General features: G+C 47.0%; 2 protein-coding genes across 3 annotated transcripts in view; both read right to left on the bottom strand.

Moving 5' to 3' along the window:
* The window catches only part of LOC147736633 (glutathione S-transferase P 1-like), a 496,543-nt gene that overhangs the window by 368,809 nt on the left and 103,826 nt on the right, over positions 1-23,908 (bottom strand). The gene's annotated exons all lie outside the window — the stretch shown is intronic.
* Positions 7,005-23,908, bottom strand: part of LOC147736632 (glutathione S-transferase P 1-like) — a 120,802-nt gene continuing 103,898 nt past the window's right edge. For both annotated transcript variants that reach the window (XM_086953406.1, XM_086953407.1), the window contains 2 exons: positions 11,109-11,210; positions 7,005-7,335 (listed from right to left, as the gene is read on the bottom strand). In XM_086953406.1, the coding sequence (XP_086809532.1) occupies positions 7,147-7,335; positions 11,109-11,210 (291 nt within the window). In that variant the 3' untranslated portion in view covers positions 7,005-7,146. The remainder of the gene's footprint in view (positions 7,336-11,108; positions 11,211-23,908) is intronic.

Raw genomic sequence — 23,908 nt, 5'->3', positions numbered from 1 at the left:
TCCAACTCGGTAAAAAGCCTAGGGGTCACCATAGGTAACGACCTGTCCCTAAAATCGCACGTAGGCACGGTGGTCTCTGCCTGCTTCCTCCAGCTACGTAAAATCTGAAAAATTAGCAGGTTACTGTCCCACGCCGCACAGGTACAGGTGGTGAAGGCCTTGGTCCTGTCTCGTCTAGACTACGCAAACGCCACATACCTGGGACTTCCACTCGGCCTTAGAAGCTCTCCCTGGTGACTGCTACTGGGGCTGCGAGCTTAACGTTTGCTACCTATCAATGAAAAAATCGATTGCACTATTTTAGAAGCTTTTGTATATCTGTAGGAAGTTTTTAGACCGATCTACAAATTGTTCTTTGGGAGCTTTTAATACCAGGATAATTTGGGAAATTGTAAGATAGGAACTCTAACACCCTTGACACACTTTCATTTCATTCCTCCTACCGATTTAGACGATTTGTTCAGGCGTCTGGCGGCGGTGGGCGCCATCTTGGAAGTAGCTCTTGGGGTGAGCGCTCTAGTCACGCCGGACTCCCACCCTCCTCACCCTACATAATGTGTGTCATGGCCAGACGGCGCAGCGGGCTGGCGCAGCGGGCGCGCCGAAGCCGCGCCAAAGCCAAGCCCGTCTGCGCCCGTCCGAGCCTTGACCGAGCCCAGGGCCACCCCCCGCACCTTCTGAGTCATCAAGGTTAGTTTATACATCTAATGAACTTATTACCTTAAACAACACCCTATGCAAGGCGCATGACCCTCCGGCATACTTATATGCTGATCCTATCGGAGGCCCGTTTATTTGTACCCTCTGTAAAAAAAACACTCAGGAAATATCAGAAACTAATACAAGCGGCACTTGTAAATGTTCGTTCGCTTCCTTGTCATAAAATTGACATACTAGAGCTGCTTAATATTTATGCTATCGACCTCCTGTTTCTAACGGAAACTTGGGGAGACGATGCATCAGGACCAGACTTCAAAGCTGCTATGCCAGAAGATTACTGTGTCCATAGGCAGGATCGCATATCAACAAAAAAAGGTGGAGGGATTGCAATAATGTACCGCAACAGCCTCCGTGTTAAAGCTATCGATCTAAAGCATGCGAGCTGTGAGGCATTTGCCTTCACTGTTACGCTTGCTACCAATCAAACATTTACGGGTACCCTTTTGTATCGACCCCCAGGCTCTCGCACGGTATTTCTATCACAACTTCATCAACTGAGTGAGTTAACTGTTGAACATAAATATTTCACCGTATTAGGTGATTTTAATTTCCATCTAGAATCCCTGACTGATAAAGACACCGACCAGCTCATCAATGATCTTTCCTCTGTGGAACTTGGACAATTGATAACGGCTCCGACACACAAGGCAGGACATACGCTTGATGGTATTTTCACCAACAATCCACATATCACCATGAACAAAATATTACCCCTTACATGGTCTGACCACTCCGCCATCCTATTTGACATTAAAATCAAAACAACGGCATGTAAAAACACATCACAGAATCCCTATCAAATTACTAGAGACTGGAGAAGTCTAGACCATATTCATCTTGCACAGATTCTCACTGATGCTTTCGCGGGCACAGACACTGAAACTGATCCAAATACTGCAGCCACCAGATACACTTCCATTCTGGAAGGAGCATTCGCAACACTAGCTCCACCCAGAACATCCAAACACAATAGAAAAACCCCTTTGGCCCCTTGGTTCACTGAACAACTTAGACTACAACGACAACACTGCCGTAATTTAGAGCGCCATTGGCGCAAACATTATAATTCATCAGATAAAATAATATATAAAGCTGCACTTCATAATTATAAGCAGAGAATAGCTATAGAAAAAAACATCTATTATACCACCCAAATAGACCAGGCTAAATGCAGCATGAAGAAATTGTTCGAAGTAGTAAACCATCTCGCTGAACCATCTAACCCGCCCACTGAAACATCTCAAACTCTCTGTAATACACTGGCTGATTTTTTCTCTGAAAAGGTTACATCCATATTTAAGGATTTCTCCCCAAATTCCAATATCATTGAACCAATTAACACACAAACAAACTTGAACTCAACATCTTTAACGGAATTTACTAAGATACATCCACAATACATCCATAAATTAATTTCGTCAATCAAATCTGGTTCCCCATTGGACCCCTGTCACCCTTCTATACTCAACACTATCCCAGATATCATTACTTTACCATTGACACACATTTGTAACGTCATGTTTTCAACAGGTTCATACCCAACCATTTGGAAAAACACCATAATTAAACCACTTCTCAAAAAACCATTGCTTGATCCTTTATTACCTTCCAGCTACCGTCCCATCGCATCCTTGCCGTTCCCAGCTAAAATCATTGAATCCGTCATGAATAAACAACTGTCTGATTACATTCAAAGCAACAACCTTTTAGATGACACTCAGTTCGGCTACCGACAAGGTCATGGGACAGAAACGGCCCTGATTAAGGCTGCAGATGAAATAAGAACCACGATGGACAACGGCGGACAGGCTGTGTTGATTTTGTTGGATCTATCGGCGGCTTTCGACACGGTCGATCACTCTACTTTGATCGGCCGTGTCGAGGCCATCAGTATTAAACACAAAGCCAGAGATCTTATTACATCTTTCTTGGCCGACCGCAAACAGGCAGTTAAGTTAGGCACATTCACCTCTCCTACCTTCACCCTCCCTTGTGGAGTTCCACAGGGCTCCTCGCTAAGTCCGACCCTTTTTAATATCTATGTTTCGGACTTAGCGAGGGTAATAAAAGCCTACAACATCAACCTAACAACATATGCTGATGATACCCAGTTGGTACTATCCATACATAAAAACGGTCCCAAGATTGCAGCAAACTTCAAAGACGGCATGAGGGCCATCACCAGTTGGATGGCCTCCAACTGTCTAAAACTTAACTCATCAAAGACGGAAGTAATGCTGTTTGGTAAGATTCAGCCTTTGTGGTCTCCCTTATGGTGGCCGGAGGAAATGCGCACTCCACCTGAACCAGTCAGTAAAGTCAGAAACTTGGGAGTAATATTTGATGACAAACTCCTTTTCCACCATCATGTGAACGCTGTAGTTTCATCATCATTTAACATCTTAAGGAAAATAAAGAAACTTCTTCCATATCTTCCCACAACTACAGGAAAAACACTAATCTCAACACTGGTGTTCTCACGCACTGACTACTGCAATGCCCTCTTCCTCAACGCACAAGAAAAGGTCATCTCCAAACTTCAAATGATACAGAATGCCTCAGCTAGAGTTTTACTGAGCATTCCAAAATTTAGCTCTGTTTCTAGACATTTGGATCAACTGCATTGGCTTCCGGTCAGAAGTCGCACGAAATTCAAGTCCCTTTGTATTGTCTTCAAGGCAATAAATAATACTGGACCTAAATTTCTTAGGAGTTCACTCAAGCCTCTATCTACCCCCAGAACGCTTCGTTCCAATACTGCTCATCTGCTTCATATACCCAGAACAAGGAAAGTTAACTGGGGAGACAGACGTTTTACCATCGCAGCTGCAAAATTATGGAACTCCCTTCCTTTGAGCATAAAATCCAGTCCCACGCTGATTATCTTTAGAAAGCAACTAAAGACATGGTTGTTTTCTCAATGACTTGATTATTCATAAAATACACAAATTATTGCTTCAGAGATTTACATTATTGGTATCAGACTTAGCTCACAGCGCCGAGACACCTATGGGTAATTGCAGCGCTTTAAAAATCGCATAAATAAATAAATACTAGCGACTTCAGCTGGTACAGAACCAAGCGACCCAAATAATACACAAACAAGCCCAGATGGCAACACGCTTCCCCCTTCCTCAGGAAACTGCACTGGCTCCCTGTCCCCCAGCACTGCGCCTTCAAAGTTGGCTGCCTGGTGTTCAAATCCCTAAACGGTCGCAGCCCCAAATTTATTGACAATCTCATTTCTCGCTACACCCTCACTCGAAATCTCCGTTCAGCTCAACACCACCTTCTGAGGGTTCGCTTCTTCAAACTGAAATGCAGAGGGGGCTGCTTGGTTTGCCACCCTGGCCCCACGCTTGTGGAACTCCATCCCCCTGGAAATCAGACTCAGCACCAATTTGCTCAACTAAAGAAAATCTCTCAAAAACTGGTTATTCAGACAAGCTTACGAATGATCTGCCCCAGACTGGCAACCCCCTATTTTCTCAGTGCTGTGAAACCAACCAGTGTAAGAGCTCTCTACAAGTAATTGATAACTTAACATAATGATGCTGGGGCTGCTCCCAGGCAAAATCATTTGTCTGCCTCACCGGTTGTTAAGCCTGAAACCAGGCTCCCAATCGCCGTCCTCCACAGGTTCAGGTCGCTGCCGCTAGTCTGCTCTACTGCAACACTCCTCACACACTGCTGGGACACCGGTCACCGCTTGCCACCACTGGTTCTACGCGATGCCATATTTGATGCCGTATTCTTCTTGTCCTCGCAAAAGGGGGGGAGGGGTATGTGTTTGTCCAGGACCCTGTGCCCTTATTTAACCACCCCAGCTGCTTCTTGACTTGCCCCCGGATTGGGGGTTCCGTAGCCTATCCTGGTTCGACCAATCCTGGTCGTCCCTTTTTCACAGGCTTCCGCTATGGGGTGGGGGGAGGGTTTCCCGCCTCCAGGAGGCCTTTGTCACAGGCCCCCATTGGGTCCGGCTGTACCTTCCCCATGACCCAGGCTTTGTTTCTAACATGGTTCAAAATGGCGGCCAAACATAAAATTGTGCTGCGAATGCTAACTTACATAGAATAATGCGCAAGCAAAGATAACGTAAACAAATTTCATTCCCACAGCCTAGGGCCTTGAAATCAGCCTCTGCTCTCCGCTCTCTGAGAGCCTTAAGCTCAGCCTCTGCTCTTGTGCTCCCTCTTCCTATCCAGGGGGTGTAGTATCTTGGAACTCACTAATGGCCGTCCAATGAATAAGAAGTCTGCCTGAGAAAAATCTTGACTCCTGGCCATTTGTACCCAAAGGGCGATTGTTCAGGCCTTGATCGTCTCTCGTCTGGAGTATGGTAATGTACTTTACTGGGGGCCGCAAATCATCTGTGAAAAAGCTTCAGATCATTCATAAAGCTGTGGCACACCTTCTGTGTCCCATCCCGAAGCAAGTCTCTGTTTCCACTCAGCTTTGGCATCTTCACTGTCTTAATATAGACAAGCGTATAAAGTTCAAACCTTGCTGCTACACGCATTAAGCCATGACGCTGTCAGGACCTACCTTTTTAAGGATGCTTGTTTCCCAAGCACTCTATACACTCAATCCAATCAATCAGCATTTGTATAGCGCAGCACGGTCATCCCTAGGGGTATCTGGGCGCTGAGGGTGCCATGAGGGTACGCTTGGGTCAGTCACAACCTCGCAGTGATTCTTCATGTGAACCCGGCCAGACATGGAGGGCGTTTTTTTGCACATTTGAACGCTCTTTCCCCTTCTATGAGACCAGATCTGTAAGCAATTAAAAACTTGGGTCTTCAGCTGTTATGCGAACGCTGGGAAGCCCCTCCGGGCGGCCATTTCAAAACCAGCTTTACAAATCGATTAGCATAACATAACATGACCCCCAGTTTTCCAAGCCCCCCAGGGACCTATCCCGATAGAGATGACAGGGTCCGGTCATCCATACATGGGATGAAGATCTTCCCTGGAGCACATGATATGTTGACTGACCTGCAGGTACCTTGCCTGCTTCAAGGAACACTGGAGTGAGTACGTCATCAGCAAAAGGCATATTGAGCTTGTGTGACAGAGGGCCTGATTTACATCTTGGCGGATGGGTTACTCCATCACAATGGTGACAAATTTCCTGTCCGTAGATATATAATTCCCATAGGCTATAATGGGATTTATTATTTCGTCAGATGTGATATATGTCACCGTTGTGATAGAGTAAAATTTAAATGTACATGTATTTATAGAGCGCAAATCACCGACCCGGTATCTAAGCGCTTGCTTAGGGAACCCGTCCTGTTATTCCCCTGTGAGATACCCTGACAGGGTATCCACAAGGTGAAAGCCAGGCATCCCACCGCGAGGGCCTGTTGTGGAGATTAAGCAAGCTATTGCCCAAAGTCGCAGAGTATGAACCCATGAATCGAGTAGGCACCGGAGCGAGAATTGTCGAGTCTGTGGACATTTTCGGACTCAAGACCTGCCGAGCCGGGAATTGAACCCTGGTCCCAGGCTGACCTCTGCTTACAGGTCTGCCTCCTCTAACCAGTGAGCCACACTTCTCCAACCCATCCACCAAGATCTAAGTCAGGCCCAGAGTCTCTTCAGTACGGCTCCCTGAGGGATCCAGCAGGAAACCCTAGGGGGCACACCACTGCTCGTGTAACAGTGTCCACAGCCCTGTCACACCAGTGACAATACATACGGAACTACCTGTACAGTATCATCTGGATGTTCCAGACCTGCAGAAAAAGTCTTATCTGTCCAACATCGGACTCTCTTGTTCTAGTCAGCATCACAGAGTTACCAACATCCTGACTGCAGACCACCACCTCTAAACCCTTATCCTTATTAACCTCTCTTGATGTTTAAAGCAGTCGACCCCCGCCACACCAGCCACTCTTGTGCCAGTAGACATCTCCAGCAGTGACTGGTAAAGTTAGACCAAAAGTGTAACTTTACTACTTTTTCATATTCACAAAGGTAAGTTACGAGTAGTAATGTTACTATTAGTAACTTTACTACTAGTAGTAAAGTTACTAGTAGTAACTTACCTTTGCGATTACCGAAAAGTAGTAAAGTTAGACTTTTGATCGACCTATACCTTTGTGAATCGGATCCTATGTCTGTACTTGTTACCTATTCTATAGTATCACTTATGTATGTAACCACCAATCTTCCTTTGTTCCATCATTTACAAAGTGCATTCCTTCTTTTCAAAGTGCTATGCTTCGAATAAATACAATTACAATTTAAAAAACAGTCTTGCAGATGGGCAGACAAGAATCTTTGACAGAGTTTCTTTTATTCTCAGTATCCTCTCAATGAGCTCAGAGTTTGATCAGATCCTTTCATTGGATGGAGCTGTTCCTTGTGAGGAGGTCGAGAGGTTTGAGGAGGTGGCCGATAGCACATTGGATCATGTTCCAACTACATCTTCCTGGTGGGGTGCAAGAGGCGGTTCTTGTGGTCATCCGACTGCAGGTAGGACTTGAGTTTGGGACGAGATTCCATCTTGTCCTTGAAGGCCTTCAGATGGGGGAAGCTGTTCAGGCAGTCTGGGGCCCAGATCAGGTGGCTTTGGAGAAGGTCCAGAAGATTGTAATCGGGAAAGGAGACCTGTCCAGAGGAAAAGACATGCCAATTGATGATGGGATCGCTCATGGGATATGCGAGAGAAGGAGGGTTTAGCAAAAGAGACCTTTTGAGAGGAGAACATGGAGAAGAAAAAAAGGAACCCCCTGTGTGACCAGAGTGAGTAATAGGAGCAAAGAAGATCTGTTTATTTGTTAGTTCTGCCCTCAAGACACAAATCAATGCACATCTCAGCACTGGGTAAGCAACTCTGTGCGGCTGAAGGAAGGCGGAGAAAATGATCAGAAAAGCCAGGCCTTGTAAGTCAGGGGAATGGGCAGTGGTGAAAGTTCCTTTCTACGATGGAGACTGAGAGAACCCATAATCTAGGTCTGAGCACCGCAAATCTTCTGTGCACTTTGTAGCTTCTTTGGGGAATGTCAGAAGCATAAGATAGGCTGAAGGATTTAAACAGGTGCCACTTGTTGATGTTTTATCAGAGCCTCCAGGGGGATACACCAAAGAGACAGAATCACATAATCTTAAATCAATCCTGGCTTGTACTGGGAGTCAGTGGATTGACTCTCTGGGATGGGAGACCAGATCAGTGTTTTGAAGTCTGTAGATCAAATGTTGTGATCATGTGTCTGAAAATTCAGCAATCCACCATACAAAGCCTTGAGTGATCAATTGTTCAACTGGTTACATCTCAGACAATTCCTTCAAGTGAATCCCAGGAAAAAAACACAGGGGATGTTTTGCAGCTGCCACACTAATTCCCCATCCTTGATGACTTTGTTTATTTGGGGATGATCTGTCCAGAGCAGAAGACAAAGAGAAGGAAGAATAGTCACACAAAGAAAAAAGAAGAACACTATTGAAAATGTGGCTCATCTGGAGAAGAAGAAAACACAGAAGATGAAGAAATCACCAAGGGACAAACGTGAGTAAGAATAAAAGTGAAGAGGACCTGTCCGAATAAGAGGACATCAGAGAAGAAGGAATCAGCAATGGATAACAGTGAGTTATAGGCCTCTGACCTTCCTGGTCAATGTCACTGCTCTCCCCCTGTGCAGCTCTACTGTTGAGGGACTGCCCTGAGTCCGAGCTCCTTGCCAGGAAGGCGTTTGAGGCCCTCCTCCACTCGCAGGCTCCTGCCTGCATCTCATCCCTGGTAGTCTAGTGGAAGAGCACCCTGCTCTTCTGTTAATCTGCTCTGTTCTGTGTCCTCTGTCTACTGTTCTCTTTTATCTTTTGCCTCTTTTCCCTTTTGCCCCTTTTTGCTCCCTCTTCCTGCGCTCACCGTGGCTGCTGCCCATGCAGCCCCTCCCCCCCAGCGTATCGCACCTTCTCCCACCTCCCAGCTGATCACCATTCCCCCAACCCCTTACTTAATGGCCCGGCAAAGTAAGCCCGTCTGCGCCCATCTGCGACCCGATCGCGGCCAGGGACCCTGCTCTTCCGACCTACCGCCGTTATGACCCCAGCACCCTCCCCGCTCTCAACCCTGGATGCAGCAACAACTGCCAGCTCTCAACGCCGAGCAACAACCAAGGCCCGATCTCCAGCCGTCACTGCTGCCGCACCTTCACTCAACCCCGTACCCCAACAGCAGCCCCAAGCCCAACGGATGCCAGCGCTCACAAACCACTGAACGGCATCCTCCTCAAAGTGCGCTCCCTGCACAGACACACCTTAGAAATCTGGGAACTCCTCAACACTCACTCGCAGACGTCGCCTTCCTCACAGAGACCTGGACCAACGCCAGCTCCGGACCCAACATTGCAACCGCCATCCCCGACGGATACAAGATCCTGAGGAAAGACCGCCCCACCCGCCCAGGAGGAGGCCTTGCCATCATCCACAAAAGCTCCCCCCACACAACAACCATGACTCGGATGACACCTCGTCCCCATGGAACACATCCACTTCCAGATCCAGACCAACCCCAGAACCACCCTCAGCGGAACCCTCATCTACAGTCCACCTGGCCTCCGCGCCCCATTCACTAACGTCATCGCCAACCGCATCGCACCCCACGCCCTCGTCTCCACAGACTACATACTACTCGGAGACCTAAACTTCTACTTGGACAATCACCACAACCCCAACACCACCGCTCTCCTAGAAAACCTCAACAACATAGAACTGAAGCAACTTGTCTCTGCCCCCACTCTCACAGCAGGACACACACTCAACCCCATCTTCACAGGAGGAAACAGCATCTTCCTCAGCCATACCACGGAACTGCTCTGGACTGACCACCTCTGCACCCATTTCTCTTTTAGAAAACCCACAGCTCACAAGCAAGCACACCGCCTCCCACGCAGAATCTGGAACAAAGTCTCAGAAGAACACCTCACCTGCACCCCACCCTAGACATACGGCAACACCACGGCAAGCAACCTCCACCAATGGATCACCAACGGCACCAACACACTTGCCCCCCTCACAAAAAACAAAACGAGAAAGCAAACTGGTTCACCATGGCACTCCAAGAATCCAAGCGCTCCTGCTGATGACTGGAAAAGAAGTGGAGAAACACAAAAACTCTGGAAACACGCACTGCCTACAAAGCAGACACCACGGCACACCACCAACTCATCAGATACACAAAGAAGAATTTCCTTAAATACAGAATCCTCTCAAATGCCCACAACTCCAAAGAACTCTTCTCCATCATACAAGAATTTGACAAACCCAATAGCGAAACAACAGACCCCACTCACGACAGGTGACACCCTAAAGACCATTAAGAGCATCCACTCCTGGGCACCTTCAGACTCCTGCCCGACACACATCTTCCACAGGGCCGCCACAGCGATCACACCCGAGCTACGTTGAACCATCAACTGCTCCCTTGAGACCGCAACATTCCCCAACAACTGGAAGAGTGCTGAAGTTAAACCCCTCCTAAAGAAACCCTTCGCAGACCCGACAGACCTCGAGAATTTCAGGCCCATTTCACTGCTTCCTTTTGCAGCCAAGGTGGTCGAAAAAGTCATCACCACCCAGCTAGATTACTTAATCAAAGCCAACAAAATCCTCGACACCTCTCAATCTGGATTCTGCAGCAACCGCAGCACTGAGACCACCCTTCTTGCCACCACAGACATCATCCGCGCCCTCCTCGGCCAAGGCCAAACGGCAGTCCTCATCCTCCTGGACCTATCAGCTGCCTTCGACACCGTCTCCCACTGCACACTAGCCACCAGACTCCATGACGTCGGCATCCAAGGAAAGGCCATAGACTGGATATGCTCATCACTGACAGGCACAACACAGAGAATAAGACTGCCGCCCTTCCTCTCAGAACCGACAGAGAACAGATGCAGAGTACCCCAAGGACCCAAGGATCCTCCCTCAGCCCAACCTTCTTCAACGTCTACATGGCCCCCCTCACAACCATCGTCAGAAACCATGGGCTCAACATAGTCTACTACGCCGATGAGACCCAACTCATCCGCTCCCTCACCAAGGAACCTGACATCACCAGGCACAACTTCCCAGAAGGGATGAAAGCCGTTGCGACCTGAATGAGGAACAGCTGCTTGAAGCTAAACTCAGAGAAAACAGAAGTCCTCATCCTCGACTCCACCCCCTCCGCATGGAGGTAGGTCGGTTCCGAGACCGCAGCGATCACGTCTGCTCGACATCGTAATCAGGCCCTATGTCTATGTTCCCATAATGCATTGTGAGATACAGAACGCATGGGCCCGCTGCACTGCAAGTCTCCAGCACTGTGATTTTCTGAAGCCCAACCTCTCTTTTACCTACAGTTCATTATCACCCCTCCAGAGGGCAGTCATGCTACTCACCGTGCTGCCAACGAGGAATCCAGACTCATTCTGGGAGAGAAGACGCTCAAAAGGCCTCAGCTGATTGGGCAGATCTTCCATGTACTTCTCCTTGCTAGTTTCCTGTATCGAAATAATCCAAACATTGACAAGCCCATTAGGTTTGGCTTCTGTATACTGCATGCACATGTAGACACCCAACAAACAGGCGCAGAGGCATAAACAATTCAGGTATGTGGGTGCTGACTCCTATAAACACAGAACAGCAGCCCTACAGACACCACCAACAACTACTCATGGAAAGAAGCTAATGCATAAATTGACAGAGAACATACAGGTATCAACTACCCATGCACACAAGCTAATATATATGCATGAAAAAATACACATACAATAAATATAGACGAAATCAAGCCTATATTTTGGAAGGACTTGTCCAGCCGGACAGAGGTCTTTCAAGTTTACTGAATAAACAAGAATTACACAAATGGAACAAAAATACCTTCCACAAAACCCCAGTGTGGTGCACAAGCCTGTGCCCAACACTTGCGGGTTGATTACCTGGCGCCAGGGAAGATTGTTGTGACCGCGCTTTTCGGCATGACATGCCTTACGCTGCAATGGCAAAGTAAGGTTTAATGAGAAAGGCAGATGGTTTCCATAACTCTTTAAAGGGAACCGAAACGCCGTAGACTTGCTTATGCACCCTATACAGATGATTGATTGTATAGTTTGTTGTAACGGTGCTTAAAGATATTTTCTGTGCAATGTATTTGTAATACAGAAAAACGCTTGTTGTTTGCCTTCAAACCTTTCCTATCTTCACTAACGGTAATCAACCCGCAAGTGTTGGGCACAGGCTTGTGCACCACACTGGGGTTTTGTGGAAGGTATTTTTGTTCCATTTGTGTAATTCTTGTTTATTCAGTAAACTTGAAAGACCTCTGTCCGGCTGGACAAGTCCTTCCAAAATATAGGCTTGATTTCGTCTATATTTATTGTATGTGTATTTTTTCATGCACCGGACCATTGTTGTTTTTGAAAAATTGCTCCCCAAGGTCCCTGGCTGACTGTTCTTTGGGGTCCCTTGTTGTTGAAAAAGAATATATATGCAGGCATAAATCATACAGGTATTCAGCCATTGAGACCAACAAGCATGCAGGCATGTATAGAGAGACCAACATGCATACAGGTACTAAGGGCAACTCAACCAGCAGACACACAGAAACCATTATACAAAGAGCAGACATATAGACCATCATGGGTAATGACCAACATACATAAACATTCATGGACAGACTTTCAGGTAGCAATGCACACAGACCTCCATAAAACAGACACTCCTCGTACATTGGCCAACAGTCTTGCAATTATACCTGCAGATTTACAAGCACACACTACACGCATCCACCGATGTGCATATACAAAACACGTTCAAGGAACCAATTAAGTAACAACCTACAATGATCGACATGCACAAGTGACAGTACACCGACAAACACACAAGTCATAGACAATATAGTCAACAAGGCCCTCGTGTGCACAGACCAACATACAGGTGTCCATGTATAAAGGCCAATAACCATATATGTACCCATGCAAATAGAACAGAAGCCATGTAGGCATTCATGTACACAGATCAATTGGCATACTGGCACACTTAAACAAAAATACAGATATCCATTACCATGGGTAGTCATGCACACCACATCGCATACACTGATCAACAGTTTTACCCACACATAGGGACGTAAATACTTAGAAGAGTAAGTTTAACTGTAGTTACTAGTATGAATGCACAAAACACACAGGCATGCATGTATGCAGCAACCCACCATTGTACACAAACCCACACAAACACAAGAATCTCAGTCAATACCAGACATACAAGTCTACATGGAACACCAAAGGAATGGTCAAATAAGTTAGTGGATGAAGACAATGACCACCAGGCAAAGATGAAGGAAAATGGATGAACAGTTAGATGAATAATTTGTGGCAGAGGGAAGCAGGTTTCTTTGCACTGCAGTAGAAGTCACAATGGAGGTGGGGAAGGAAGTGGAGTATTAATGCTCATTTCATTCTTTCCCTTCCCTTTTGAGGAATCACTAAGAGGGAATATTAATCAAATTCAGAATTCATGACCATCCTATCAGGGCAATCATTAGAACAAACACCATTGCTAACACCATAGTGTGATCTGAGCACCCCTTAAACTTACCATCTAGCAAAACATAAACTGTTACAGTGGAGAGGTGGGGCTCACTGGTTAGAGGCGGCAGACCCGGAAACAGAGAATGGCCTGGGACCAGGGTTCCATTCCCGACGCGGCAGGGTCGTGGACCAGATTCAGTGGACTCGATAATTCTCGCTTCGGTGCCTACTCTAACCAGGGAATCACACTCATCAACTCTGAGCATTAGCTTGCCTCATCTCTACAATGGACCCCCACATACGACGGGGATGCCTGGTTTCACCTTGGAGATACCCAGTAGGGACCATCTCACAGGGATAGCCAGGACGGGTTCCCCAGCGGTCTACAGCGCCACGACGCCTCAGGGCAGCAGTGCGCTTTACAAGACACATACATTTACATTTACAGCAGTTGACTCACTAAAGGTCCAGGCATCTCCTGACCTCTTTGTATAAAAACAAGTAAGAAAGCATGCAATCTTTGCAAGCACGAACGCCTACTTAATCAAATTTCATTTCCATTAGAAAACAGTACATTTAACATTTATGATGTTGATCATTTCACTGTTATAGATTTTTTGCATTCATAACACAGAATTTCAGGAAACAAACTTATAGATCAAGATCCAATTTGTCAGCATCCATGCAGAACTGATGGAGACAGGTGGGAGGCAGAGATGCCGCAATCCCTAGAAGCACACTCCTAGTCAGCGTATTCACTCGTGGATAAGCAGCACACACTCTTTGTCAGCATATTCACTCGGAGGGTACACAGATTAAAAACTGACACTGAAGGGCTGAACGATAACATCCCCTGGCTCAGCCTCAATAAATAATCTGAGGTCCCACACAATCTAGACACTGAGAGCTATTCTTCTGATTTCCTGACTTTCTATCAAGATGAGTTCTGTACATTAGGCGTAAACAACTGGCCCCCCAATAACCAACTATTTACTGCGAGCTTTATAACTATTACCACCCACGATTAATTAATCATAGGTTACGACTTTGTGAATCAGTAGTCTTCTTCTAAACACTCGCATAGTATCTCTACCCTTTCCAAACGATAGCCTCATCTGGAACCGGGAACTTCTCACCAGCATATGAGTGAGGGAGAGATAGCACATGCTACGCAGGAGAAGTCACGCCACAGGTATTGATTGAAAGGTATTCCACCGTTAGTTAGCGGGATTTCCAACCCCTTTCTAAGTATCTGGATTTTAATCCCTTCTCATCCTTCCCCATCTCCTGGCGGATAGGCACCTTCTCCCATGCCCACAACCCGAAGAAGTGCACATACGCATTTCACCAGGTACGTGAACTTAACAACTACCACCTTGTGCAACATCCAGGTCGTTATGAGCCCAGCGGTGCCCAAACAACCCCGCTACTCCTGATAATTAAGCGCATTTGTAATTTTAGCCTCTCGCAACCATTTAATGCGCCACTTATATAGCTCACAGTCATCTATCACATGAGGCCAACAATATGTATAACAACTCTCCGCCGGCATGCTACCACCTTCACCAGGCATGAGAATGAAAGAGTCGACACCATCTTGGAGTGTGAACCTTCGCTAAAGTATTGCCATTTTAAAGCTGTTTTTAACTTGTTCATTGTTTGTACGCACGTGTTGTGTCTCCCTCTTACCCTTTACCCCCGTCTTTTCTGTATGTAAAAAAATTTCATTTCAGGTAGAATGCGACCAAGGACTGACGGAAATCAGATCATTCTTCCAATTTATTTTTCACTTTCCCTATTGTTTTGCACTGGTCCTAAAGAAAGCCCACAGACCTATACAGGCAACTAGGCTGAAACATGTCGACCGTTTTAAAACACACCATGCAGTGCGCTTGAATTCCTTATTATTCCAAAGCGGCACAATATCCAATTACCCACCCTCACTTGGGCTACCCGAATCCAGACCCAATAAAGTTCTATTTCTGGCTGTCCGGGTATTTTAACTCACTTCCCAAGCACCTCTATCCACGATCACTACTGTTTTTAACCAAGAGTAAATCCTCCAGGCGGAGGTTGCATAAACACTGACCCAAGGATTATGCACACACATGTATGAAAGTGGGAGGGAACATATACCACTACGACCATCTAAGATACATGTGTATGAGGGTCTTTTAATTTGTGAGACACCACGTACCAACCTGCATACCCTGGTTATGCAGGACAAGTGATCCTTCCCCCATGATTTACTGTTCACTCGGAGATAAGCAGCTCACAATCCTAGTCCGCGCATTCTCTCGGAGATAAGCAGCGCACACTCCTAGTCAGTGTATTCACTCGGAGATAAGCAGCGACGTAATCTTGAAAGGATATCAACAGGTTGATATAGGAGTGATAGTTTATGTCCCAACTAAAATCTCCTACGCTGATTACACCCAGCTGCTAATCTCCCTATCTCAAGCACCTACAGCAGCGGCATCCAATTTTAAGGCCTGTATGCAGGACCTGGCCACATGGATGTACTCGCACTGCCTAAAGCTAAACGGGTCTAAAACCGAGGTACTGGTGGTTGGTGGCATGAGCCTCAACTGGACAGCGAACTGGTGGCCACCCTGTCTGGGTCCTACACCCACCCCTTGTAAGGAGGCTAAGAACCTGGGGATATGGGTTGACCCCACTCTATCCTACGAGGGCCACATTTGTCGCCTGGTGGGCAAGTGTTTAAACACTCAATCAAACCTTGGATCTACTTCCCCTTGAAGCTAGACGCACCTTGACACAGGCACTCGTGACGTCCCGTTTAGACTACGGGAATGTCCTGTTCTTGGGCGCCACGGAAAAAAGTTTGGGACGCTTACAAGTCCTCCAAAACGTGGCTGCTCATCTAGTGCTGAGACTTCCGAAAAGAGCAGCGTCTAAAACTGCTCTGGCGGCCCTACACTGGCTGCCAGTAAAAAAGAGCGTTACGTACAAAGCTCTCCTCATATGTCATCGGATATTATGGCAGAATGCTCCCTCCTATCTCCATGACCTAATACAAAGATACGAGCCAAGTAGAGCCCTACTCTCTGTAGGCACGGGCCAGCTGACAGTTCCCCGGGTAAGAAGCGCCAAACTTGGGGGCAAATCCTTTAGAGTGTCAGCTGCTCAAAATTGGAATAAACTTCCGATTTGCCTCAGACTGGGAAAATCTGAAGTCAAGTTCAGAAGTCTCTTAAAAACGTACCTGTACAACTCATAAAGCTCTGTGGATGACTGAATTGTTTGCCTCTTATGTGGTTGCCTGCTGTACTTCTCTCCATAGCGCGGGGACACGCCGTGATGGCGTCACCAAGCGCTTTATAAACTACTCTATTATTATTATTATTATTATTATTAAAGGTCGGGAAACATGCACAAAATTCTACGTGACTGATGTGGATCCACCGATTTTGGGTTGGTTGCACTAATATTACTTGCACATAATAGTGAACCCAAGAGCTATCAACCAAGTAATGGTGGTAGAGGATGCAGAGCTAAATGCAGTGCTTGAGCATTTTGAAATGGTGTCTAAGAGCAGGCTGGGTGAAGTAAAGCAGTATCTGCACTAGATTACAGAGAGAATGGATGCTGTACCTGTCAGACATGTGGCAAGGAAAACTCCATAAACTATAAGCATAGACGTCAAGCAAATCTGGAACAGATAATCAAGGACACAGTCTGTGGAAGCCACAGAGTGGTTGTCACCTGTCATCATAATAAAAAACCGATGGATCATTCAGGTTCTGTGTCAATTTGTGAAGTCGCAATAAGAGTATTGTCACAGATTGTTTTCCACTGATTAATATAAATGTACAGAATTTGTTGTTGTCTGGGGGAAGTTATTTTTTGAAGCTTGATTTGTAAACTGCTTACCATCAGGTGAAACTTCATTCCAATTCCAAGCAATTAACTGCTTTTATCACGAGCGAGGGAATATTTCAATTCAATAGGTTACCATTCAGTTTATGATCTTTTACCTTCCCTTTAAAGCCCCAGGATCCTTTGTGGGCTCTCGCAGAGTACAGGATGTACGTTTCAGTTGCTAAGAATCGCCTAGCAGACAGTAGGATCATTGATTGAAGGTGTAACTTTAAACTATGTGATGTTTGCAACGTGATTCTCTGTTCATTTAACATTGCACTCAGTGCACTGTGTTGTAAAACAGTGTGGCTGATATTGGAAAGGAATATTACAAAGGCATTTAAGCGTGCTATGGCGAAAAATAAGTGCTGCAGATATATGGAATACTTCTCACTGTACTCTATTCTTGTCATTTAACAGTGGTTCTTCATAGAGTTCTAGGTTTAGTGCGCTCCAGCCTTTACTCTTCAATGGGGGAAGAGGGGGTACAGGGGATGTCCTTCTGTGGCGAGAAACTGTTCTTCTGTACAGTAGGAGAGAAGATTAACGCTCTCATATATTCGCATAATTTCAGAAAAGCACCAATAGGAGATTACCGGGACAGGAAATATCATTTCTCCATTAACACAAGGCTGGGTTTGTCTTTTGTAAGTAACTTATTATTAGTCGTGTGCCGTAATGTTGTTGTAGTAAAGAATGTACGTCAACACCTTCCTTACTGTGTGTTTTCCCGTCTCCTACATGTGGACGTTTTCGGTGTGTGATGTCAAAGGTTCTGTATGTAGTTTCTCAATGTGAAGGGAGGGGTGTGTGTAATAGGATTTGCTAATCTGTGTACCAGTGCTGTGTGGTAAGCATGGAATGTGGGCTATGGAATGTGTTGTGACCTCGAATGTAAATGTAAATGTATAGGCATTTATATAGCGCACTACTTACCCGGAGGGTCCCAAGGCGCTTCGACCGCTGCGAAACCCTTCCTGGCTTCCCTGAGAGATGGTCCCTTAATGGGTATCTCCAGGGTGAGACCAGGCATCCCCGGCGGTCTGGTGGGGCCGTTAGTGAAGATGAGGCAAGCTAATGCCCAGAGTTGCCGAGTGTGATCGCTGATCAGAGTGGGCACCGAGGCGAGAGAATTATCGAGTCCGCTGACCCTGGTCCAGAAACCTGCCGCGCCGGGAATCGAACCCTGGTCCCGGGCCGTCCTCTGCTCTCGGGTCTGCCGCCTCTAACCAGTGAGCCACACTACTTCATGGTTCTGGACTGGTTTACTGTGGGATTCGAGTCAGCTGATGTGTGAAGCCGACCTTGGGTTGTAACAGGGTTTTTCTGTTGAATAAACTCATTCTACTATCAAACTTAACTGTCTCCTGCAGCCATTACTACACAATCCCAGCTTCTAATGGTCAAGTACACATGCAACAAGCATTGGCAAAGTCAACAGGCCTCGCCTTTGGTACCTATTGGCTTTGCCAATGGTTTTAGCCATGCTGCACAGCATTATTGATGCTGTGCAGCAAGCCTAAATAACAGGGGGGAAAGCCTGATGACCAGCTACGCCATTTTGCAGGTGCGTGCAGCAAGCATACGCGACTACAAAATGAAGAAAAGTGATTTGCTTTCTTTTTGCTTACGATTCCGAATTGATTTGGAAAACAAAAAAACAGCAGACGGGAAGAGGGAGACACAGAGGGCGAAATCATGGATGGGATTGTAGAAACCTGGAGGGAGGGAAGAAGCAACATGAGGCATGTGTGGGGAGGAGCCTCACAGAGCAGGGGAAGGGAAAAAGACAAGACAGTGCAACGTGGAGCGGGGGTGGGCAGGCAAGCATGCAACATGGCACGAGGGGAGAAGCTCACAAGGGCGGTGGACGTGATGGTGGTGGTGGTGGATGTGGTGGTGATGGATGTGGTGGTGGACATGGTGGTGGTGGATGTGGTGGTGGTGGAAGTTGTGGTGGTGGACATGCTGGTGGTGGACCTGGTGTTGGATATGGTGGTGGACATGGTGGTGGTGGACGTGGTGGTGGTAGATGTGGTGGTAGCAGATGTGGTGGTGGTGGTGGATGTGGTGCTGGACATGGTGGATGTGGTGGTGGTGGATGTGGATGTGGTGGTGGACATGCTGAATGTGGTGGACGTGGATGTGGTGGTGGTGGTGGAGGGTGTGATGGTGGTGGATGTGACAGTGGTGGACATGGTGGTGGAGGACCTGGTGGTGGTGAACCTGGTGGAGGTGGATGTGGTGGATGTAGTGGTGGTGGACATGGTGGTGGTGGATGTGATGGTAGTGGACGTGATGGTGGTGGATGTGGTGGTGGTGGATGTGGAGGTGGGCATGGTGGTGGGCATGGTGGTGGACAAGGCAGTGGGCATGGTGGTGGTGGTGGACGTGGTGGTGGAAGTGGTTGACGTGGTGGATTTGGTGGTGGTGATGGACATGGTGGTGGTCGTGGTGGTGGTAGTGGACGTGGTGGTGGTAGTGGACGTGGTGGTGGTGGATGTGGTGGACATGGTGGTGGTGAACATGGTGGTGGTGGATGTGGTGATGGACGTGGTGGTGGTGGATGTGGGGGTGGTGGATGTGGTGGTGGTGGACATGGTGGTGGTGTTGGACGTGGTCGTGGTGATAGATGGGGTGGTGGTGGAATTGATGGTGGACGTGGTGGTGGAGGGCATGGTGGTGGTGGACGGGTGGTGGTGGACCTGATGGTGGACGTTGTGGTGGTGGACTTGGTGGTGTTTGACGTGTCGGTGGTGGTGGTTTACACGGTGGTGTTTGATGTGGTGATGGTGGACATGATGGTGGTGGATGTGGTGTTCAAATAGCTGGCACATTTGCTGTTAGGATCTACACAGCATGGATCCTAACCGTAAATTCTGGTGTTGGTCCACTACCACGTCCACCACCACCACCAGAATTTACAAAGAGTTTTGCTCAAAAATAGACAGATGGCGCCACCATGTGTTAAGCTGTCATAAACACGTGATGATGTACATACGTAAGTGCTGGTGCCAAGCATTGGCAAACACAGGCCCAAATTAAGTACTTGCTGTTTGTTGTCCCCCCATCCCTTATGTCTCGACTGCTTTCTCCTTTATGTTTCACACCTTTAGCAGCTTCACTGTTCCTTCTCACAGACTGCCCCAGCACCTCCACCATTTATGCATTCACCCATTCATTCAGTCATGCACCCCTACACTTTTCCACGAATTAATTCATTCACTCACCTGTCACTGCCCCTTGTCCATGCACTGCCAGTTGTCTCACACCGCTCTCTTTGCTTGTAAGAATGTCATTGTCAGAAACACTGCCTGACATATGTTGTGCCCTAAAATATTGCTTGTTAGGTGTAGAATTTTTATTATTAACTCACTGGGGCGATATTTTGATAGATGGTATTTACAATAAAATATTTATGTCAGTCAATATTCTGACAATGCTATTGGAGTATCGTAACCTACCTTCAGTTAGTCAGCTTCAAAACTCCACCCGTGCCTCTCACACGAAGTCTCTGCCCATTTATTCATTCACTCAATCATCCAGCCGACCAACCCGAAAGCCCCTCTATGTAAGTATACGATGTACATTGTTTTTATCAGCTCAAAAGGTGTTCACTCGCGCCAGATCTATTGAAGAAGTCCTAGCCCTCGTAATAGACCACAACTACTGACTTTGCCAATGCTTGTTTTTGTAATCTCATTCCCTTTTTGATGCAAGCACACACAGCACCTTCAGTCAGAGATGCTCCTCTTGACATTAAATTGCTCGATGCAATGTGCCCTTCTGCAACTGGAGACAGCTTTTGCTATATCAATATATTACATAAAATAGAGCCAAACTTGGAGTCACAATCACACACACCCGCGGGAGCAGCAGGCGCATTATCCCACTATACTAAATACCAGGTATTGGAGTCTGTGACTTGTAACGTATGCACATGTCACTACAGAATACACTCTGCCTCCTGGGCAATGCGATTGGGATCAAACCTGCAGGTGGTACCAAAGAAATAGACTTAGAAAAGCCAATTCGGAAAAGTCGATTTTCTGAGAGTTTCACATTAAACTTTAGGAAAACTTAAAGAGTAGAATGTATAAGGGCTTTATTGGGCGGGTCTAACATGCGCGTTTTAGCCACTAAAAAAGCAGCTTAAGCTTTGACAATTCAAAGTGTTAGGGGCATATTAGCAAGGGGGAGTATCGCCTCTTTTTTTCGGCAAATTGTGCAGAGAAAGCGGCAGTACTTCTAGAGCCCTATCCACAAGGGCATTTTAACGCCTGGCTCAAGCCCACTTTGCATGTCGGCGACAAACATCGCTAATGACATGCAAAGTGGGCGTTCCCACGTCCAACTACATGTGAAATGTGGTTGGAGGTGGGCACACCATATTACCAAGGCAGGCGTTGGGAGAGGCAGAGTTTATCGCAGGTCTCCCAACGCCTGCTCTGACCAGGTGTTAGGGCATTGATAACATGGGGGTGTGGATCATAACGCTGATTCCACCCCCCCATATTATCAATGCACACATTAGCGCATGAAAACAACGTTTGTTTTCATGCGCTAATGTGCCATATCGCCGGCGATGGCCGGATTTCATTTCGCCTACGTGATGCTTATTGATAATTGCGTGCTATCACGGCGAAAAAATCCGGCGATAGCCGGCGATATGAGAATGTGCGTTGTGCGTTTTCTAACGCACTTCTAGATAATATGCCCCATTTATTTTTTGCAGTTGTATGTAGCGCGGACTTCACTCGGAGGGATTGCAGCACTTGGTGCACCAGTTACAAAATGAAAACCCATAGGCAGTCTGCGGGGTCGGGTGAATATCCCAGCTGTCCGTTTCTGGTGAGAGAGATCACGGCCTTCAGTGGCAGGAGGAGGACGGGGTGAAAGCAAGGCGGTCGAAGAGGCGGCGGTGCGGGGGGCTGTGTCTGATTATTGATGCAAAGTGAATAAAAACAGGAATTACTGCCATGCAGACGAGGCTTTAAAACTCCCTTCGTGGATGACGCTTCCCGCCTCCTCTTTGGATACATATTTCTCTGGGGGTATTTCTCAGGACGGTGCCGCTGTCCCCCCACAGACTCCTTGCCGTCTCACAGGCCTCCACGTTTCTCAGGAGGGGGCCCCTTCCCAGGTTCAGGGTGCGACCCCTGGACAGGTCGAAAGCGAAGATCATGTTGTTCCACCTGGAGTGGTCGTATGTCTGCTGTGACCTCCGGTTCAGCGGATACTTAAACAGGTGGCCCGCAGGGCGGTCGATGTACCAGGGCAGAAGCAGTGAAATATCACCACCCAGATTCTTGTGAAATGTTTACTCTCAGGAGGCCTGATTCACAGAATAAACTTAAGATTCAATCCTAAACTTACTACTATTTTGGTATTAACAGAATGCACTTACTACTTTTGGTATTCACAGAATGCACTTACTACTTTTGATATTCACAGAAGTTAGGATTTTGTCTTAAGTTTGTCTTAAGACAAACTTAAGACAGACTTAAGACAAATTTAGGACAGATTTAAGACAGACTTAAGACAAAATCCTACCTTAAGTCTGTCTTAAGTCTGTCTTAAGTTTGTCTTAAGTCTGTCTTAAGACAAGCTTAAGACAAAATCCTAACTTCTGTGAATATCAAAAGTACTAAGTGCATTCTGTGAATACCAAAATAGTAGTAAGTTTAGGATTGAGTCTTAAGTTCATTCTGTGAATCGGGCCCAGAGCGTTTTGCTCTCGGGAGACAAGCGCAGGCACGCTAATTAAAACCAGATGCCCCCTGCGTGCGCTGCTGGCTCCTGAGAGCAAATCGCTCTGGGAGTAAACATTTCACAAGAAGCTGGGACCTCCACACGCCTTTGGCCAATTGCGTACTAAAGCTAGATGCAATGGCATGCGAGCCCCACGTGCACGAGCTTTTAGGAAAGCTGAACTGATGTCAAGAGGTCGTTTTCCTCGCTGCGCTAGGCTTGACCAAAAAAGAACCACCTGTAAAGCAAGCAGCGGAAGGACACAAGTTATGCTTCACTATACCAATTCAACACTAATCCTCTATGGCAGGGGTACTCATAGTACGGCATGCGGGCCGGTGGCGGCCCGGCAAGCCTGCCCTGGCGGCCCGCGGGTCTTGCAGACATCGTACCCGTGTTTTAAGAACACATTTTTTTAAAGAATGTCTGCAATCACTGCAGGGTGCAGCAGGACACTCAGAGAGACTTTGCTGCTCTGTGGGGGCCGGGTGATTCAATCCAGTGATAGGCAGAGCAGCAGAGTCTCTCACACACACACAGCCGCACCCGAGCACTTCACACGTCTTTAGAAAGACCATTTGCATGTTAGTGGAGCTTTGTGAATTTCACCTATTCTTGGGCCCCTGCAGCTCCGCTCCGCCTATCACTGGAATTAATCACCCGGCGCCCACAGAGTGGAGCTGCAGGGGCCTAAGAAGAGGTGAAATCAACGAAGCTCCACTAACATGCAAATGGTCTTTCTAAAGACGTGTGAAGTGCTCGGGTGCGGCTGGAAGCGGGAAGCTGTCTCAGCCCTGCCAGACACAGTCATGCTAGCAGTCTACAAAAGGTGACATTTTACCACAGAGCTGCACTGCTCTAAATGTAATGCAGCTAATTCCTTCAGTATCGAGTCAAGGGCAGTTTCCGATATGGTGGTGGGGGTCATGCGCTTCTTCATCCTGCTTGGGAGTGCCCAAGAAGAGCATTTGTCTATGCTGCTTTTGGAGAGACATGCAATGATTTTAGCATTAGAATATAATGCATCATAGTTG

The sequence above is a fragment of the Lissotriton vulgaris genome, chromosome 1_2, assembly GCF_964263255.1.
Source record: "Lissotriton vulgaris chromosome 1_2, aLisVul1.2, whole genome shotgun sequence".
In the NCBI taxonomy this organism is placed as follows: Eukaryota; Metazoa; Chordata; class Amphibia; order Caudata; family Salamandridae; genus Lissotriton; species Lissotriton vulgaris.
This window is presented reverse-complemented; position numbering and strand designations above follow the sequence as displayed.